This window comes from Ostrea edulis, chromosome 3, assembly GCF_947568905.1.
Source record: "Ostrea edulis chromosome 3, xbOstEdul1.1, whole genome shotgun sequence".
Taxonomy (NCBI): domain Eukaryota; kingdom Metazoa; phylum Mollusca; class Bivalvia; order Ostreida; family Ostreidae; genus Ostrea; species Ostrea edulis.
This window is the reverse complement of record NC_079166.1, coordinates 86,975,621-86,992,498: the sequence shown is the minus strand read 5'-3', so window position 1 is coordinate 86,992,498 and position 16,878 is coordinate 86,975,621. Positions and strand designations below refer to the sequence as shown.

The following is a 16,878-nucleotide window of genomic DNA, read 5'->3' as shown; positions in this document are numbered from 1 at the left end:
TTCCTTCGTTATACATTCAACATTTATACAAGAGGCCCAAGGGCCTAGAATCGCTCTTCTGATAAATTGTACAACACCACCAATTCTATTCTTAGCCTCTTAGTATTCTAAATCTTTAGTTAAATCCCAAGAATTCAAAAACAGTAGGTCAATGTGACCTACTTTTTGGTTTACACATTTTGAGAACCCAAGAAATATCAACTGACAAAGTTTGATGATTTTAAGCCAATTAGTATCTGAATATTGAAATATAGCTGTCAAATTCCAATCGTAGGTCATGGTGACCTACTTTTTGGTCAGCGAACTCCGAACATGCAAAACCCATTAACTGACAAAGTTTGATGAATGTAGGTCAAATAGTATCTGAAATATATATATATATATAGCCGTCCAATTCCAAAAGTAGGTCAAGTTCACCTACTTTTTGGTCGAAACCCTTCGAACATGCAAGACCTAACAACTGACAAAGTTTGATGACTGTAGGTCAAATAGTATCTGAAATATATAAATATAGCCGTCCAATTCCAAAAGTAGGTCAAGGTGACCTACTTTTTGGTCGACACCCTTCGAACATGCAAAACCCATCAACTGACAAAGTATGATGACTGTAGGTCAAATAGTATCTGAAATATATAAATATAGCCGTCAATTTCCAAAAGAAGGTCAAGGTGACCTACTTTTTGGTCGACACACTCCGTAGACTCAAGATGCATCAACTGTCAAAGTTTGATGATTGTAGGTCAATTTGGGACTGAAATATATAAATATAACTGTCAAATGACAAAAGTAGGTAACAGTGACCTACTTTTTGGTCGATACACTCCGAAGACTCAAGATGCATCAACTGACAAAGTTTGATGATTGTAGGTCAAATAGTGTCTGAAATATAGTAATTTAGCTGTCAAATACCAAAAGTAGGTCACGGTGCCCTACTTTTTGGTCGACACAAACCGAAGACTAAAGACGCATCAACTGACAAAGTTTGATGATCCTAAGTTTTACAGTGCCCAAAATATGCATCTAAAATTGAAAATGTGAAATTTGAATATCTGCAAAATTCAAAATGTAGGTCACTGTGACCTACTTCTTTTATAAATATGTTTCAAGGCCTCAAGATGCATCAACTTACAAGATTTGATGATTCTAAACCTCTCGGTATTTGAAATAACAACTTAAAATATATCTATAAATGATAAGCCATAAAATTCAGAAAGTAGGCCACGGTGACCTATTTTTCAGTTGCCGCATTTCAAGGTCCCATGATCCACCAACTGACAAGTTTTGATGATCATAGGCTTCAAAGTGTTCAAGATATGCATCAAAATTAATTTTAAAATAAATACCTCCAAAATTGAAAAAGTAGGTCACCGTGACCTACTTTAGAGACAACTTGACACAAGGTCCTAAGATGCATCAACTGTCAAAATTTGATGATCCTAGTCCTTATAATGACTAAAATATCAAAAATTTAAGGAAATATAAATTTAGGTCAACTTTGAAGTAACCTTAAGACCACGCCTTTTGCCCCAGGGTAATGCCTTGAACAATTTTTAATCTACAACATATCCTCATCCTTATGTGTAAGTTTGGTGATAATCTGCCCAGTGGTTCTTAAGAAGAAGATTTTTTAGCAACCACTAGTTTTGTTTGTATTTTACTGATTATCTCCCCTTGTTAAAGGGTCACATCCCTCTATTTAGTATGTATGAAAGCCCTTGGGCCAATGATACCCTGTAACAAATTTGAAAAAAAATTGGCAAAAGGGGTTCTTGAGTTATAGCCCTTTTTTTCTAAAAAGTTTACGCACACCGCACAACGCACACCGCACACCGCACAAATGGCCATAGCATTAGCTCTTTGAGCCTTCGACTCAGAAGAGCTAAAAAGGGAATTACGGGTCTTTCGAATATCAAATTCACCTTAGAAACGAGGTTCCGTGTCATGACAAGCGTTGACGCGTTAAAGAAACCTCACTGCTTCAACAGAAAGCGTTAAGCATATACCTGAATTAGTGGTATTACACCTACAACTGGTGACGTCTCAATACGGATGAAAAGTTATGGGAGGGACGTAAATCAACCAACCAAATAATCTGTTAGTGTCACTATGATTACGGAATTTCTGTACACTTTACACATTGAAATTAGTACAATCCGCATGATGGGTTCCTTTGTCCACTTGGAGTTAATAAGGTGGTTGCAACACTATGTTTGGAATTACCTTTATAGGTCCAGTGGTGAAATAACGACCCTATTGGGTTGTGACGGTCCTTGTTATCCTTGTGGGCTTCTTTGGTCAGCTTTTTAGACATGTCAACAACTAGTAGATAAAACGCTCTTCTTGACAGGTAAACCTGATGACAGGCGTAATACGCTGCTTGTCCAGCAAAATCTGTCATGCTTAACAGCTGTTTGTCACTGTGGAGCCCTGCTGACTTTTTTTGGTGATCTTATTGCATGCAAGTACAAAATGAAGCATATTATAGGTACGACAGCATTCAATTAGATTCCCGTTGTTCATTCTTTAAATCAAAATTTGGTATATTAACAACTTGAAATATACATTCGTTCATTTTATCGAATGTAAAACCATACCTTTTAATGTGTCAGATACAATTTCAAACAAATTTTCATGGATCTCCAGGCCTTTGGTTGTCTCTGTAGTCTGTGTCGTATGTCTACTCTGAAGCCTCTGAAGAAGAGTTGTCTTTCCCGCGCCAGTGCACCCAACAAGCATACCTCTAGCGCGGTACATTTTCTTCTTTCCCATTTTGATAGTCTCTAAATATCTTCTTCTTCCACCAATGTCCCAAGACAACACTTCCAATGGAATGTTTACTAACCAAAGCAAAATGCAGGAGGACATTAAGCATCCTATCTAATAAATGTCACCTTAAATAGCAGTGCACTGTTGCATTAGTAATGCACTGAATTATACGCTTCTACACGTAATACAATTGGTTAAGTGAATCTATGAAGAAGGATATACTAATCCCCGCATTCAGAGATTTCCCAAATATGAAAATATGATGAATTTACTTGCATAAGAAAAGGGAAATCATACGCAATCGAAGGAAAATAATACCCGACCCCAGCTCCCCGACACGTGGAAATTGAGAAATCGTAATATTGTATCTGGTGAATCTACATAGGGAACATTTAAAAAATGTAAAATAATGTGGTGTTTCTTATGATTCGAAGTTTTCGGGGGAAGGGGGTGGTTTAAATCGCTGACAATAATTCCCGAAGTATAGAACATGTACACATAAATATGTCAACAATTATTGTAAGAGAAGAGACAACAGGAAGTGAAATATCAGAAAGGTTCATGCCGTGCTGCATAATACAGCGTGTCTTCCTTCCTTTAAAATTATATTTGCTACCTACAGAAAATAGGAATTGTTTAATTGTGTTTTCGTATTGTGATACACTTACAAAGCTCCGATATGTACTTCCTTGTTTTTGTAGTACGCCTTTTCCCATCACTGTCGGCTCTGTTCTCCACCATCACGTGGATGATGACGTTTTGATTTAAACGTTTGATATATTTCTCCCTGAATTTTTCGGGAATGAACAGGCATGCTTCCTTCTCATCCCGCTTGTAACTCCAGAGTCGGTAATATTCCATTAAGGAATCAGTTGAAGACTCCTCTATATAACTTTCAAGGTCCTCGTCCGACTTCAGGCAGGATTCAACGAAACTACACATCACTGCGTGCTTTATTCCAGGTGAGGCAAATGTAACGTGTTCTTCATTGATTTCAACAATGTTCCTCTTTGATTTGATTTCTTCCAACGCTTTATTGTACTGATCAGCGCTGATATTTAGAAAACGTCCTTTGACCATGGGTGTTGTTGCAATGTCATTCTTTATCTTGTATCCGTCCGACATCAGAATTCCCAGAAGAACTGGCCACGTCGATATATCTGAATTTCGAATTGAATTAATGTTTTCTGAAATGAAGACAACTATTTTCTTACAACAATATAACAGTGGATAGTGTGATTATCTATGCATATATTCATTAAGTATTTCTATCCATCAATCTACGTATTCTCTATATCTTCTATTTCCTTATTTTTCTATAGGTTTATCACTCTGCATGACCATTTATCCATAATCTTTCTTAGCTATAATTCGCGGTAGCTCAGTTCTAGAGTGTTCGCTTCGTAACCGACATGTCATAAGTTTGAGCTTGGCTCGTGTCATGTCTGCATCAAACCTAAGACGTAAATATAGGTAGTGATTGCCCCATCGCCGAAAGATCTGTGTTTAGAAGTGTGAATCACGGGTATTTCTGATATGACCATAAAATGGAGGTTTCTGTGTCGCGCCAGGCGTTGGTATATCAAAGAACCCTCACTGTTACCTCTGTAAACGCTATACATGGGTCTAAGTTCGTAGTATTTGACCTACTACTTGTAGTGTTCTCCACGGGACGAACATGTAAAACCAAAAAAAAAAAAAAAAAAAAAAAAAATAGATTAAAGATAACCTAAACTAAAAGTCCCAACAACTCAGTTATCTATCTCTCGATCGATCTATGGATGAGTGTAATGCCAATTAATAAGTTCTAAAGCTTCAGAGTAAACAATTACACAACAAACACCTTCAGACATATCCATGTTGTGGAAGAGAAATGCTGAATACATATACTTCAAGGATTGCACTTCGCCTCCCAGTTCCCCTCGTTCATTACGCACGTACTCCACAAACCGGTTCCGGAAGTTCTTGCTCTGTATACACAGGTCAAAGGGAATATCGTCTGTGAAAAATCAAAGATACGAAATTTAATCCAGTTTCTTCATTGTCTTATATTCTCTCTTTTCGCCTATCTAATATTCCCTTTCCTTTTAAGAATATCAAAGAATCACTCCATGTTTCACCAATTCTCATTCAGTTTTTTGGGGGGTTGGGTGTTTGTGTTTTCTACCCCCCAAAGAAAACCCAAAACAAACAACCCCAAAATAATAACCGAGTAAAAATTGAAAATTTGCAATGGTACCCTTGAAGATTCGAAATTATGGAATCAAAATGTGATGATTACGAAAAGTAATTCTATATCTGCCATTTGCTCTGGGGTAAAGGTGTGTATCTATTTGGTCATATCAGATATAATGCAATATTATTTAAATGTAATAGTATTGAATAACAAACATGGGTCCAAAGTTTACGTTAAAAGTCAAAGATCATATAGAAAACGTTTTATTGAAACATTATTTTTCTAAATGAACTGAAAAAGATCATTTAATTATTTCTTCAAACACTTTTAAAAAGGAGTCGTGTAACGGTCGGCGGGGAATGCTTACTCCCCCTAGGCACCTGATCCCACCTCTGGTGTGTCCAGGGGTCCGTGTTTGCCCAACAATCGATTTGTATTGCTTATAGGAGTTATGAGATTGATCACTGTTCGTTATATTTACCTTCCATGTATTAAAACAGGAACTAAAATAGTTTCATAAATCATTCTTGATAAGTAAAATGACAGCGGATGTGACGTATCAATCCGTGCTTACCCGTCTCTCGATTGTTACAACGTATTGTTTAAAGACTACATAAAATTGATGCTGTGGGTTTCCTTTGTTTTTTTTTTTTTTTTAGTATTCATATTCGGTGTGAATTTAAAGTCAATCACCCGGTGAGTATTTTAATGTATTCTCGTTTTTCAGTTAATTCAGCACAGTCATCTTCAAACAAAGCATTTTAAACATTCGGAAAGGAGATTTAACTCCTGCTCTCTTTCGCTCACTCTTGTATATGTTCGTAAAATATGCATTAAGACAATATTGCTAGCTCCCCTATTGACCCAACTTTTTTTCAGCACATACTTTGCTTTTCTTTCATTAATCCTTCCGTTGTCGATAAGACCTGTTTCGTTTTCGCAAAGAGACGTTTCGTTTCAATCGATCAACGTACATTCCCCAAGTTTAACCGCTTTGTTGCTCATAGATGCAGCAGTAAGCTACATAATTTCTATCAACTTGATTTCAGGAAATATGTTTTTGCTGTTCTTAAGACGATTGTCAAAGATTGTTATTCAGTTATGCATTCCTATGGAAATACAAACAATTCTGCAATACATCCCTGACATAGGTTTATTATTTGGAATAATAATAATGAGTGGTGTATATAGCGCTTTTTACAGCGTATGCTGCTCAAAGCGCTTTACAATACATTGTTACCCCGGCAGACCTTATATCAATCTAAAACTTTCACATCTTCCTGGAAAACATACAGTGCAAGCTGCCGATACAGGCGCTAGAGCACCAACACTCTAACAATATCTTTCACTGTCTATAGCCAGATACCCCTTTTACACTTGGCTGGAGTGAGGAAATTCATGTAAAGTGCCCTTCCCATGATACAACGCCGGCCCTGTCGCGGCCAGGACTCGAACCCACGACCTTTCGGTCGAGGGTATGACAACCTAACCATTAGGCCACCGATGCCACACAGAAATTTGATTTTCAGTATATCAAACAAATTAACCCATATTCCAACCTTTTATAAAATGTTTCCTGAAGAATTTCGTTTTGAAACATGTTATGTACTATAGTTCGCAATAATATCCCCAGGAATAGTACATTGTATCTTCTTATCTGACTCATCTTAGAGCATTGGTACTGATTAATTAATTGATTGATTGATTACATATTTATTAACATTACTCTCGATAATTTCCCCTCATGTGGAGACGCCGTTACTGAATGATGTGTTGTAAGAAGTGTGATTGAAAAAGAAACTCCACCTGTTCGTAAGTCAAGATTGCGCAGCGGCTATATACACATACATGTTCAAGCATAAATGCCTTTGACATACAGCCTCAGCTTAACCAATAATGACCAGCGATTTAAACAAAATCCTTCATTTTCTTACCGAGAGTATTATCGCTATGGGCTCTTAATCCTTCAGTTTATTTTACTTTATCTAATGTGTAATTTAACATTAATATTTTTTACATACTAATTTCTGAGATTTTCTTCCATGTTGTATTCTTTAGAAGTTCATCATCAAACAACGCGTGCTTTGTTGCAGCATATCCAAGTTTCTCCAAGTAGAGATTCTCCATGTCCTCAGGAATGAACAAACATGGCTCTGTTGTCTCCTCCTTCGTATAACGCCAAAGACGTCCGTACTCCACCAGACAGTCTACCGAAGCGACTTTGATAAAGTTCTCCATGTCATCATCAGTCAGCAGTTTCCTCACCACATAGGAGTACATGACGTGTCGTCTAATCTCGTCGGAGATAAAGCGGACTGCATCTCCTGATTTCTCAGTTATACCGTCAAAAATGTATCGTTCGTCAAAGGGAACCCTGAATTTATCGGATAGGAGAATAACGAATAGATCCTCAAACTTCCCATTAAAAGTAGGCAAATCATCTGAAAAGCAAAATATGGTAAGACGCTTTGACAAAATGTGAAACACTCTCGTTATTCTTATAATAATGTATGTAAACCTTACTTTGATAAAGTAAAGATAACGAACAGTGGCCAATCTCATAAATCCCACAAAGAAGAATAAATCATGAGCTTCATTATTCTAATGCTTAACTACTACTTGTTAAGGACGTCTCAGGATTTATATAATGATGTCTCTGGGGAACATGATAACAAACTGGCTTAACAATTGCTTGTTAAGAAAATCGAAGAATTGCAAACTTTAACAAGATTTTGTGAAACTCTACAGTTAAATTGATTGTAATTATGATATTTTCTTAATAAATAGTTGAGTTGTTAAATCAGTAGAGTACATCGATAGGTGTCCTGTTTTACAAAGCAATTCTTCTACTATGTGTTTCTGAGATTTCCTCATCAATAAATCGTAGGCCCAGTTCGATGCCATGATTTATAAATACATTTTAGTTAATTCATTCTGAAGTTTTCTTATCAAACAGTTCAGATATGTTGTTTTTCAAAACAGTCTTACTTCTCGTATTTTCTTAACAACTACATGTTTCTTTAAGAAATGTTTGTTCATTCAGAGCTTTACCGATAAAAACGATGATCAATGCTCTTTTCTTTTTTTTTTCTTAGCAAATAAGCAGCAGTTTTGATCAAATGGAATTGATCAGGTAAAAAGGGAATGTGTCTAACTATAAAAGTATAAACATTATCACATGGATCTTTTCTTACATTAAATGGGTCCACCTGTTTTCATTATAAACTTTACCCTCATAATATTCCCGGCTTGTCCCTTGTGAACCACAAGTATCTCATCTAACTTAGTATTAGTCACAACAAAAGAAGAGAACAATGGGTCTTAACAATCACCTGAGTATTACCAACACACACCTCACATATATTGAAATTGTTTCATTTGGATGAAAACTGATCACTATATCTTTCAAACTCTGAGCACGTAATTGGTTTCTAATTTTAACAACAAGTGATGTTCGATTTCCCAGTGCTTCTCCATTACAAAATAGTTACCTAGGTATTTGAAGAAAATTCTATAGTGAAGAATCGCAACACATTGTATTGTTATACCCAACTTGTGTGATAAATATGACCTTAAGTTGTTTCTAAAACATAAAGTTTGAACCTAAACGTTCGTTTCCAAAACCTTAATTGGTTATCTTGACCAGAGTGTCATACCTTAATCGATGTGTCATGGATATCATAACACCATGAATAATATATCTAATCTTATAATCAGGACTGAATAAAATGCCTGCACATCCAATGAAATAAAACTATTAATCTGCACAAGTAATAAAACTTCACTTCAACATCAGATCTCCTAACGTAGATGTATAAGGCAGGGGTTTCACAGATTCGGTAAAATGTCTCACCTATAAATAATGCAAACCCAGTTTTGTTCTTTGATATCCAGGGGTTATGAAAAATATTTATAACGAAATAACACATATCCATTATGTAAGCTATTGTTATTTAACCAGAATTCATACTTTTGGCTGGAGCTTCTATAACTTCCTTATCATTACTGTGTACTCCGTTTGATTGTTTATAATCTAAATTACAATAAAACAACACTACCACCCCCCTCCCCAAAAATCAAGTTTCATCTATAATTACAAAAACAACAACAACACAAATCAAGACATGTCTATAATTACTACGTTTTCAGTGGTTAGCTGATTTTGAGGACTCATGAAAGGCGAGAAAATGCGAATACGTTTTTTCATGGCATGGACAATAAAACACTGCATTGTCACTTAAACCAAACATTCAGGAATCATGGACTTGACAAGTTTAGTAATGATCCCCTGCTAATAGATTATGTGCTATGGGGTTCAATAAAGGGCTGTATATACTGTATAAGTTTTGATTGCATCCACAAGACTCTGGTGGATCAGAGGCAACCCCTGAACCAGAAAAAAAACTTATCTGAAAGCCTTTCTTAATGAGTACGTATTCGAAATTATTCAATTCATGACCCCCAGGTTCAGGATAGGACCACAATATGAGATCAAAGTTAGAACACGGTATATTTAAAACAAATCCCTTAAAAATCGTCTCAAGAAGACCAGGATAAATCATGTCAATATGTTAGCTCTTTGTGTAGTGCATGCAGCTTTAAGTTTGCTCAAATCAAGGTCCATTGGGTGTAAAGTGGGAGTAACAATGGCGGAACATTTTTTTTAAGAAAATACACGAAAAATCTTTTTTTTTTAATTCTCCAGTCTAACAGTGGCATTGTTATCTATATCAATATACATGCATCAACATATAGTGTAGGTACATTGTTTTCAAACCATGCCCCCCTGGAGTAAGATGACAATATATTTTATGATGAGAGTTTATGTGATAATAAAGAGGAGCGAATCTTTAGAAATAGTATATTCAATATCAACAATTAAGGTTGGTATGTTGCTTATATAATGCCGTTCGTGACATTTTAGCAGAGAATGATCTCTATCGTGCCACACATGTTGTGACACGGGATCTCGGTTTTTGCGGTCTCATTCGAATGACGACTCCATTTAGTCGCCTCTTACAACAAGGGTACTGAGGACATATTCTTTCCCTGACACCCATGGAATAGAACATTTTGCATCGAGACATGAAGGATTTTTTCGTAGACATATTTTCATTCTTTGTTCTCAGTAATACATGTATTCTAAGATGCTCTTGATTCAATTTTGGCCAAACGAAGGTGTAGATTGGAGCCTCACTAGGGTATCATTTTACAGGGGAAACGGGTGGACTTAGGATCCCTGACATTTTAAGGATTGAAACAACTGCTATCGATACGTGATATACCCATTTTCATGCAACTATTATTTCAGAGGGTTTTGTTTGAATGTTTCTTTTCTCTACCGTCTCCATAGTATTGAATATAGAGACAGGTGACTTATTATTTACGGCACCCATTAATGCCTTTGATTTTAATTTCTTTTTTTATAGATTAACGCGAGGGTTGACATACTGCACCTTTGTACATCACTAATGGTGTGTTTATTACAAATTGAATACGAGTTGAATATTTTAATTTTATATTTAATTTAATCTAAGTTTATGTTTACAACATCTATCGAATAAATTATAAGTTTCAACAAAGAATATATACAGTCTGTTTAAACTTTAATGCTACAAAACATCGTGCTTTGTTGAAATTAACACGATTATTACCCAGATATTTCGCAGAAAATATTCAGCGAAATTCACCACGATGAAGAATGTTAATATGACTGTTATTTCACAAGTATAGCTGCGCAGTATGCAACTTCTTATTCTTTGTTTAGAGTTCAACATTTTCGCAAACATATTAAATGAAAATCACCGCAACATATAAATTAAGATTACCGCTTGTTCAAAATTTTATACACAAAGTGCACCCACCACCAATTTTGAGGGACAAAATAGGGGATATATATCAAACACAACTGCGTATTATATTCGGCAAGTTACGGTAATTCAAACCCATCGTAGAGTCAATACCCTGCGATTGCGAAATTCACAAGTTAAGTACATCTTTTTCTGCTTTCCCAAATTGTATTTAGTTTTTGTGAGTTGATTTTTTAAACTCCTCTATGCAGTCAATCGTCTCAAGGTGATGTGAACCATAGCACTTCTTTACAAACAGGTGTAATATTGCGCGCTAGCAGTAAATGGTTCATAAACTCTTTACATATTATGCATTTAAATGCATAACTGTAAAATTGACTTTTCTACCTTCGATCTGAAAATTGAAAAACGACCAAAATATCATTAGAAATACAATCTAATGTCAACAGTGATATTTCACACTTTAAAATTTCATACATGCAGACAGAATATCACCGATCAAAATACAGTACAGGTCGAAAACACACAGGGTCCCCTGGACTGAAAGTCCAGGCTTTAGCAGGGGCCTAGGTAGATGTCGGCGTCGAAAAAACAATTGATTGGTGATGATAGTAGCACTAGTGAATTGATTTGGCGTCAAATTGAAGCGAATCAAAAACACCGTTCATCGCCACATTCAATGTTTGAGTGGCTGCATTCAGTGTCCACTTTAATTATAAAACTTCTAAGCTACACAGTAAATTCATTTTAATAATTTTAGTATAGAAACAACCAACCATGCAGTTAAACATTTTCCAGACTTTCCATTGTAAATTAAATTAAAATATTAGAATATTTTGTTGTTTTTAATAAATTTTGTCATCAGTTTTTTTTTTAAATGAAATCACACGCCATAGAATTTCAGGGTTTTTAATACACGTATTTGATACACATTTTCCCCGTGGTCCGCGACCAAGTTCTAATGCAGCAAGCGTCAGCTGATTGACAGATATAGCACGTGTACCTCGTGTGTAACAACAGAAGTTAGAAATTCGGTACATGTAGTGAATAAAATATCAATTTAGTTTTCCTTTGCTAAATGAATATGTCGATTTGATATATCCCTGTGAGCTCGAAATAAAGGACACCACAGAGTCGTCCACTTCTGCTTCCTACTTAGATATTTTATTGAAAGTAGACATTAACGGCAAACTGACAACTCAACTGTATGACAAACGGGATGATTTCAGCTTCTCTATCGTCAACGTCCCACATTTATGTAGCAATATTCCATTATCACCTGCATATGGTGTTTATATATCTCAACTAATTCGATATGCAAGAGCTTGTTCTGCGTATAGTCAGTTTTTAAATCGAGGTAAGCTACTGACAAACAAGTTGATGGTAAAGGGATTTCAACAGTCTCGATTGAAGTCAACATTTCGCAAATTATATGGTCGTTATAACGATCTAGTTCGTCAATACGACATCGCATTGGGTCAAATGCTGTCTGACTTGTTTCATACCGATTGTTAAGCCGTTCTTGGCACACTGATTTTGACTGCGGATAACTCCGTTTACCTGATCAGGATATGGGGCTCATGGCGGGTGTGACCGGTCAACAGTGGATGCTTACTCCTCCTAGGCACCTGATTCCACCTCTGGTGTGTCCATCGGTCCATGTTTGCCCAACTATCTATTTTGTATTGCTTGTAGGAGTTATGAGATTGATCACTGTTCGTTATCTTCACCTTGCATCAAATGATTGTATTGCCTTTTAAATTCATAATGGTGAAGTAACTTTCCATAATATCTTATTCAGTTGTATGTAGACTTTACATCACTCGTTGTGTAGAATTAATCGCACTCACATTCAATACGACATTTTCATTCATTATCTATACACATATTTTTTAAAGTTAAAGGTTGCTCAATATAAAAGAGGGAATTAAAAAATTAATTTGTTTCTTGATATTCTCTTCATGTTGAATGATAAGAGAAAGCTTTATAGCTCTAAGCACCATTTACTGAAAGTTTAGTTTTACTATAAAATAATTAATTCATCACATCTTAGAATACAAAGTGAATTCTTTTTACGAATTAAATGAATAAAAATTTATTGTCGCAAACAATTATATATCCCGAGATGATGTCTTTCATGCAAATATCATCAACAACTAGGCTCCCGACAAAGGTAAGTGAATACCGTTAATCGTTTATAAACATGGACAAAGACCAAGGGAAGGCGTTGAACCTGGCCAAAGATACCATAACTTATAACTGACCGAGCCGGCTGACATATGCACACGTATGATCGAAACCTCCAGTGTTTCACGGTTTGGTAGGCAATTGTTCATGGAATCCGAAAGATCCATATGAAAGCACAATTGACAATGTTCCACTTGGTAACTATAATACATGTTTATAGTATTGGCTAACGTTCGTTTTTCAAAAGGTGTGACTCTGTATATAACAAAATATTTCATCAAGCCCCTTCCATGTGTTCAGATCCAAATTCAATCATAAAAAATAAATACTATTATTTTTTGGAGTATTTGATAAAAAAACAACCAACACTTTATGTTACATGTATAAGATTAAACAAATATGGTGTCATCAGAGTAGCACTTGTGCATGCATCGCACACATACATGTTTTTTGTGTACAGTGTGCATAATAATGATAACAATATTGATAATTAAACACGAACTCCCTCTTCAAATCCCCACCCCCATTTTATTTTAGATCATAATCAAACATCGTTCTGTTTTGATATAACCCTCAAGTATAAATTTTGTCAACACTATTATGCTCCAAATCATAATAAACAGTCTACAATGATACGATATTTGGATATGTTTCCAATAAATTATCCAGACATGGGAAATTCAATTTTTTCTTTTGTATCCAAATCTAAATGACCATTTCCATTGGTATTCCCTGACGTTCAGGACACCAAAGAAAAACTCCTCCTATTTTCCACGTATGGGCCTAAACTTACTAGGCCGTTTGTACACAATAAACTAGCGTCTTTTCACTATCTTCGGTATTCTGTTACTTTTTCGTACAGGTTATGACATTCGGAAACCTCGTCTCGGGTTCTATCGTTCTAAATCGAGTAGGCTGCGACAGAAACATATCAACATCACACCTTCCATTTGTTATAGGTGGTGTGATCGACTTCTCAGCGAAGTGCATATTTTTTTTCAAAATGTCTCCGGTGTGACCGGTGCACATGAGATGGTTACTCATCCTATGTATGTACAAAGCTCCGTATTTACCTAACTCTTATTTTTGTATTCGGTTTAAGAGTGATGAAATCGATCACATTGTTCGGTATTTTCACATGTGGAAAATTAAAAACAGATGGCTATTTTTGTAGATTGAATAAATTGTAGCTAATTTACTTTCATTTGTGGACGATTTTACGAAGTTATGTACGTCGAGCTTTTCCTATATGAGTTACATAAAGCTCTAGGAATTGAATTTCAAATTCTAAGTGAGACCCAAGACGTTAAAATCGGTAGTGATTGTTCCTTCTGCATTTAGAAATGAGAATCACGGATCTTTCTGATATGACCGTTAAGACGGAGGTCCCCTGTCGCAACAGGCGTTGACAGAATAAAGAACCTTCACTGACACGGTCCTGTGCGCTAATCATAGGTTTACATGGTACTTCATCTAGAGCTGGTGATGTCTCAATATGAGTGAGAAATTCTCGAAGGGACCTAAACAATCAATCGAAGTAAGATTATGAACACTTTGAAAGATAAAGGATAAGTAAATGTCCGAGGTTTAAGTAATGAGGAATTGTTTCGTTGTGTAAGTCATGTCATTCCTTTTCCCCCAATTTTAAGAGGAGCTGTAGAAATAATAAAAAAAAAATACACTGTACCATACATCCAAGAATTATGACAAACAAAGGGTACTTATTATAACTTGGATCCCCACGGGAAAGCTAGAACATCAATGCAGTGACATATTTTGACAAACATGAACAATTCTAAGAGAATATGATTTGTTGGAATAGTAAAATACAATTCAGACTAGGTGTTAACTTACCAGTGTCTATATGTAGGTAAACATAAATAATTGCACGTTGATTGTTTTAGAGACACAACGTACCTTTATGCGCAAGTTTACAACTTTGAGTGTATTTCTCTATTTTTTTTTATTTATTGATTTATTTACTTTTTTTTTGATTTTGGAGTAATTCTCAATCCCAGAAGCATTTGGTGCAAATCTATATAAAATAAACTCTCATCGGTACTTTCAGTACTTTGATTATACGATATCAGCAAACTTCAAGAAGAATATTTAAACAATAAGGACATTAGAACTGTCGTAGTGGGATTGATACCTACATATTCGCACGTACAATTTTAATCATTATTGTGGTCTCACCCTATCCCCGGGGCCAAGATGTTGACAAACTTGAATGCCCACTATGTCAAGAAGCTACCATGTAAATTTCAACTTTTCTGACCCATTTGTTCTTGAGAAGATGATTTTTAAGTAATCCTATTTTTCCATTTTTGTAAGCATCTCCCCTTTAAAGGGGACACGATCCTTCATTTGAACAAGAAGTTTACAGGCCTTATCGGTCACCTGAGTACTCACTACTCTCAAGGGCGGTGAAATCTACAAAACATTCCTGTTGTGAATATCTAAGCTAAATTCTAATGTTAAGCAGCAGTATAGAACAAGATGTGTCCTTAAAATTCCAATGCCCTCGAAAGGCAATACGCTGATGAGAAGCTGTACATGATAGCATAGCTGTATTAATATTAAAAAATTAAAATATGTCACTTTGGACTCTTACTAGAGTAAAAACCCTTGGTTGTGGAGTTCACCATTTTTTGTTCATCCTTCTCTGCTATTTCTAAGTATGCATTTTGGTTGTATACAGTAAGAGCAAACTTACACATGAACACTATATTCTAAGTTTGGCCCCATCCTGGAGTCAGAACCCCCACCCCGTAGATCATGAAATTTACAATTTTAGTAGAGAACTTCCTGCTCTACATCATTAAGCATTTAGTTTTCCTAACACTTGTTCGCTTCTACAGAAGGAAATGTTTGAACATTGGTCAATTTTGGACATTTGTTTCCTCGCCCATAGGTCCCAGGGGTGCAGGAATCCTAATATATACAATTTAACCAACCCCCCACCCGTTTCAAGGACGTTTCACACCTAATTTCAAAAGCACCAGAATGATAGTTTCAATAAGAAGTTTTTAAAAATTTCTATTGTTCACAGATTTGATAACTGATCATTTTGGTCCCGCCCTGATACCAAAACCCATACTCCATGGACCATCAAATTTACAATTTTAGTAAACGACTACCTGCTCTTTCCAAATATCCATTCAGTTTCAATTTAGTATCAGTAGCACTAGAGATGGTGCTATTAACTGTTTTAAGCATAAACACTACATACTGAGTTTGGCCCCGCCCTTGGGGGTTAGAACCCCTACCCAGGGGTTCATGAAATTTACAATTTGGGTAGAGGTTGTCTTGTTATAGATCACTATACATTTAAGTTTTCTTACACATGTGCGATTCTAGAGAAGATTTTGGAAAATTAGTTAATTTCGCGCATTTTTGCTGCACCCCTAGGGTCCTAGAGGTGCAGGGGTTTTGAATTTTACAGTTTATGTCCCCCTGTCCCATATGTGTTTCATACCAATTTGAAGAACATTGGAATGCCAGTTATGGAGAAGTAAAAAAAAGCTCAAATGTTAACGCACGATGCACATCTCACGACGACGGACAACAATCAAGAATAAGATTTTTGAAAATTTGTCAATTTCATGCAATTTTTGCCCCGCCCCTAGGACTACAGGGGTGCAGGGAACCTAAAATTGACAATGTATGCCCCCCCCCCCCCTTGTCCCATAAATGGTTCATATCAAATTTGAAATAAATTAGAATGCATGGTAGTTGTGAAGAAGTTAAAATGTTCAACTGTTAACGCACGACGCACATCACACAATGCACGACGACGAACGACAATCAAATTCATTAGATCACTAGAGTAAACTCAGAATGATTCCATTATACCTTCTCCTAAACTAATGCGGTAGCCCCCTTTAAAAGAAGAGATCATTACAGATCTAAAGGAAAATGAAGTTAAAAAACAACACC

At 35.9% G+C, this 16,878-nt stretch overlaps 1 protein-coding gene across 1 annotated transcript in view; it reads right to left on the bottom strand.

Annotated features, from left to right (window-relative positions):
• LOC125656640 (uncharacterized) overlaps window positions 1-16,878 on the bottom strand; it is a 187,703-nt gene that overhangs the window by 15,982 nt on the left and 154,843 nt on the right. The window contains exons 8-12 of the mRNA XM_056159300.1: window positions 6,964-7,383; window positions 4,610-4,765; window positions 3,435-3,953; window positions 2,595-2,837; window positions 2,221-2,448 (exon numbers count right to left, since the gene is read on the bottom strand). Coding sequence (XP_056015275.1) covers window positions 2,221-2,448; window positions 2,595-2,837; window positions 3,435-3,953; window positions 4,610-4,765; window positions 6,964-7,383 — 1,566 coding nt within the window. The remainder of the gene's footprint in view (window positions 1-2,220; window positions 2,449-2,594; window positions 2,838-3,434; window positions 3,954-4,609; window positions 4,766-6,963; window positions 7,384-16,878) is intronic.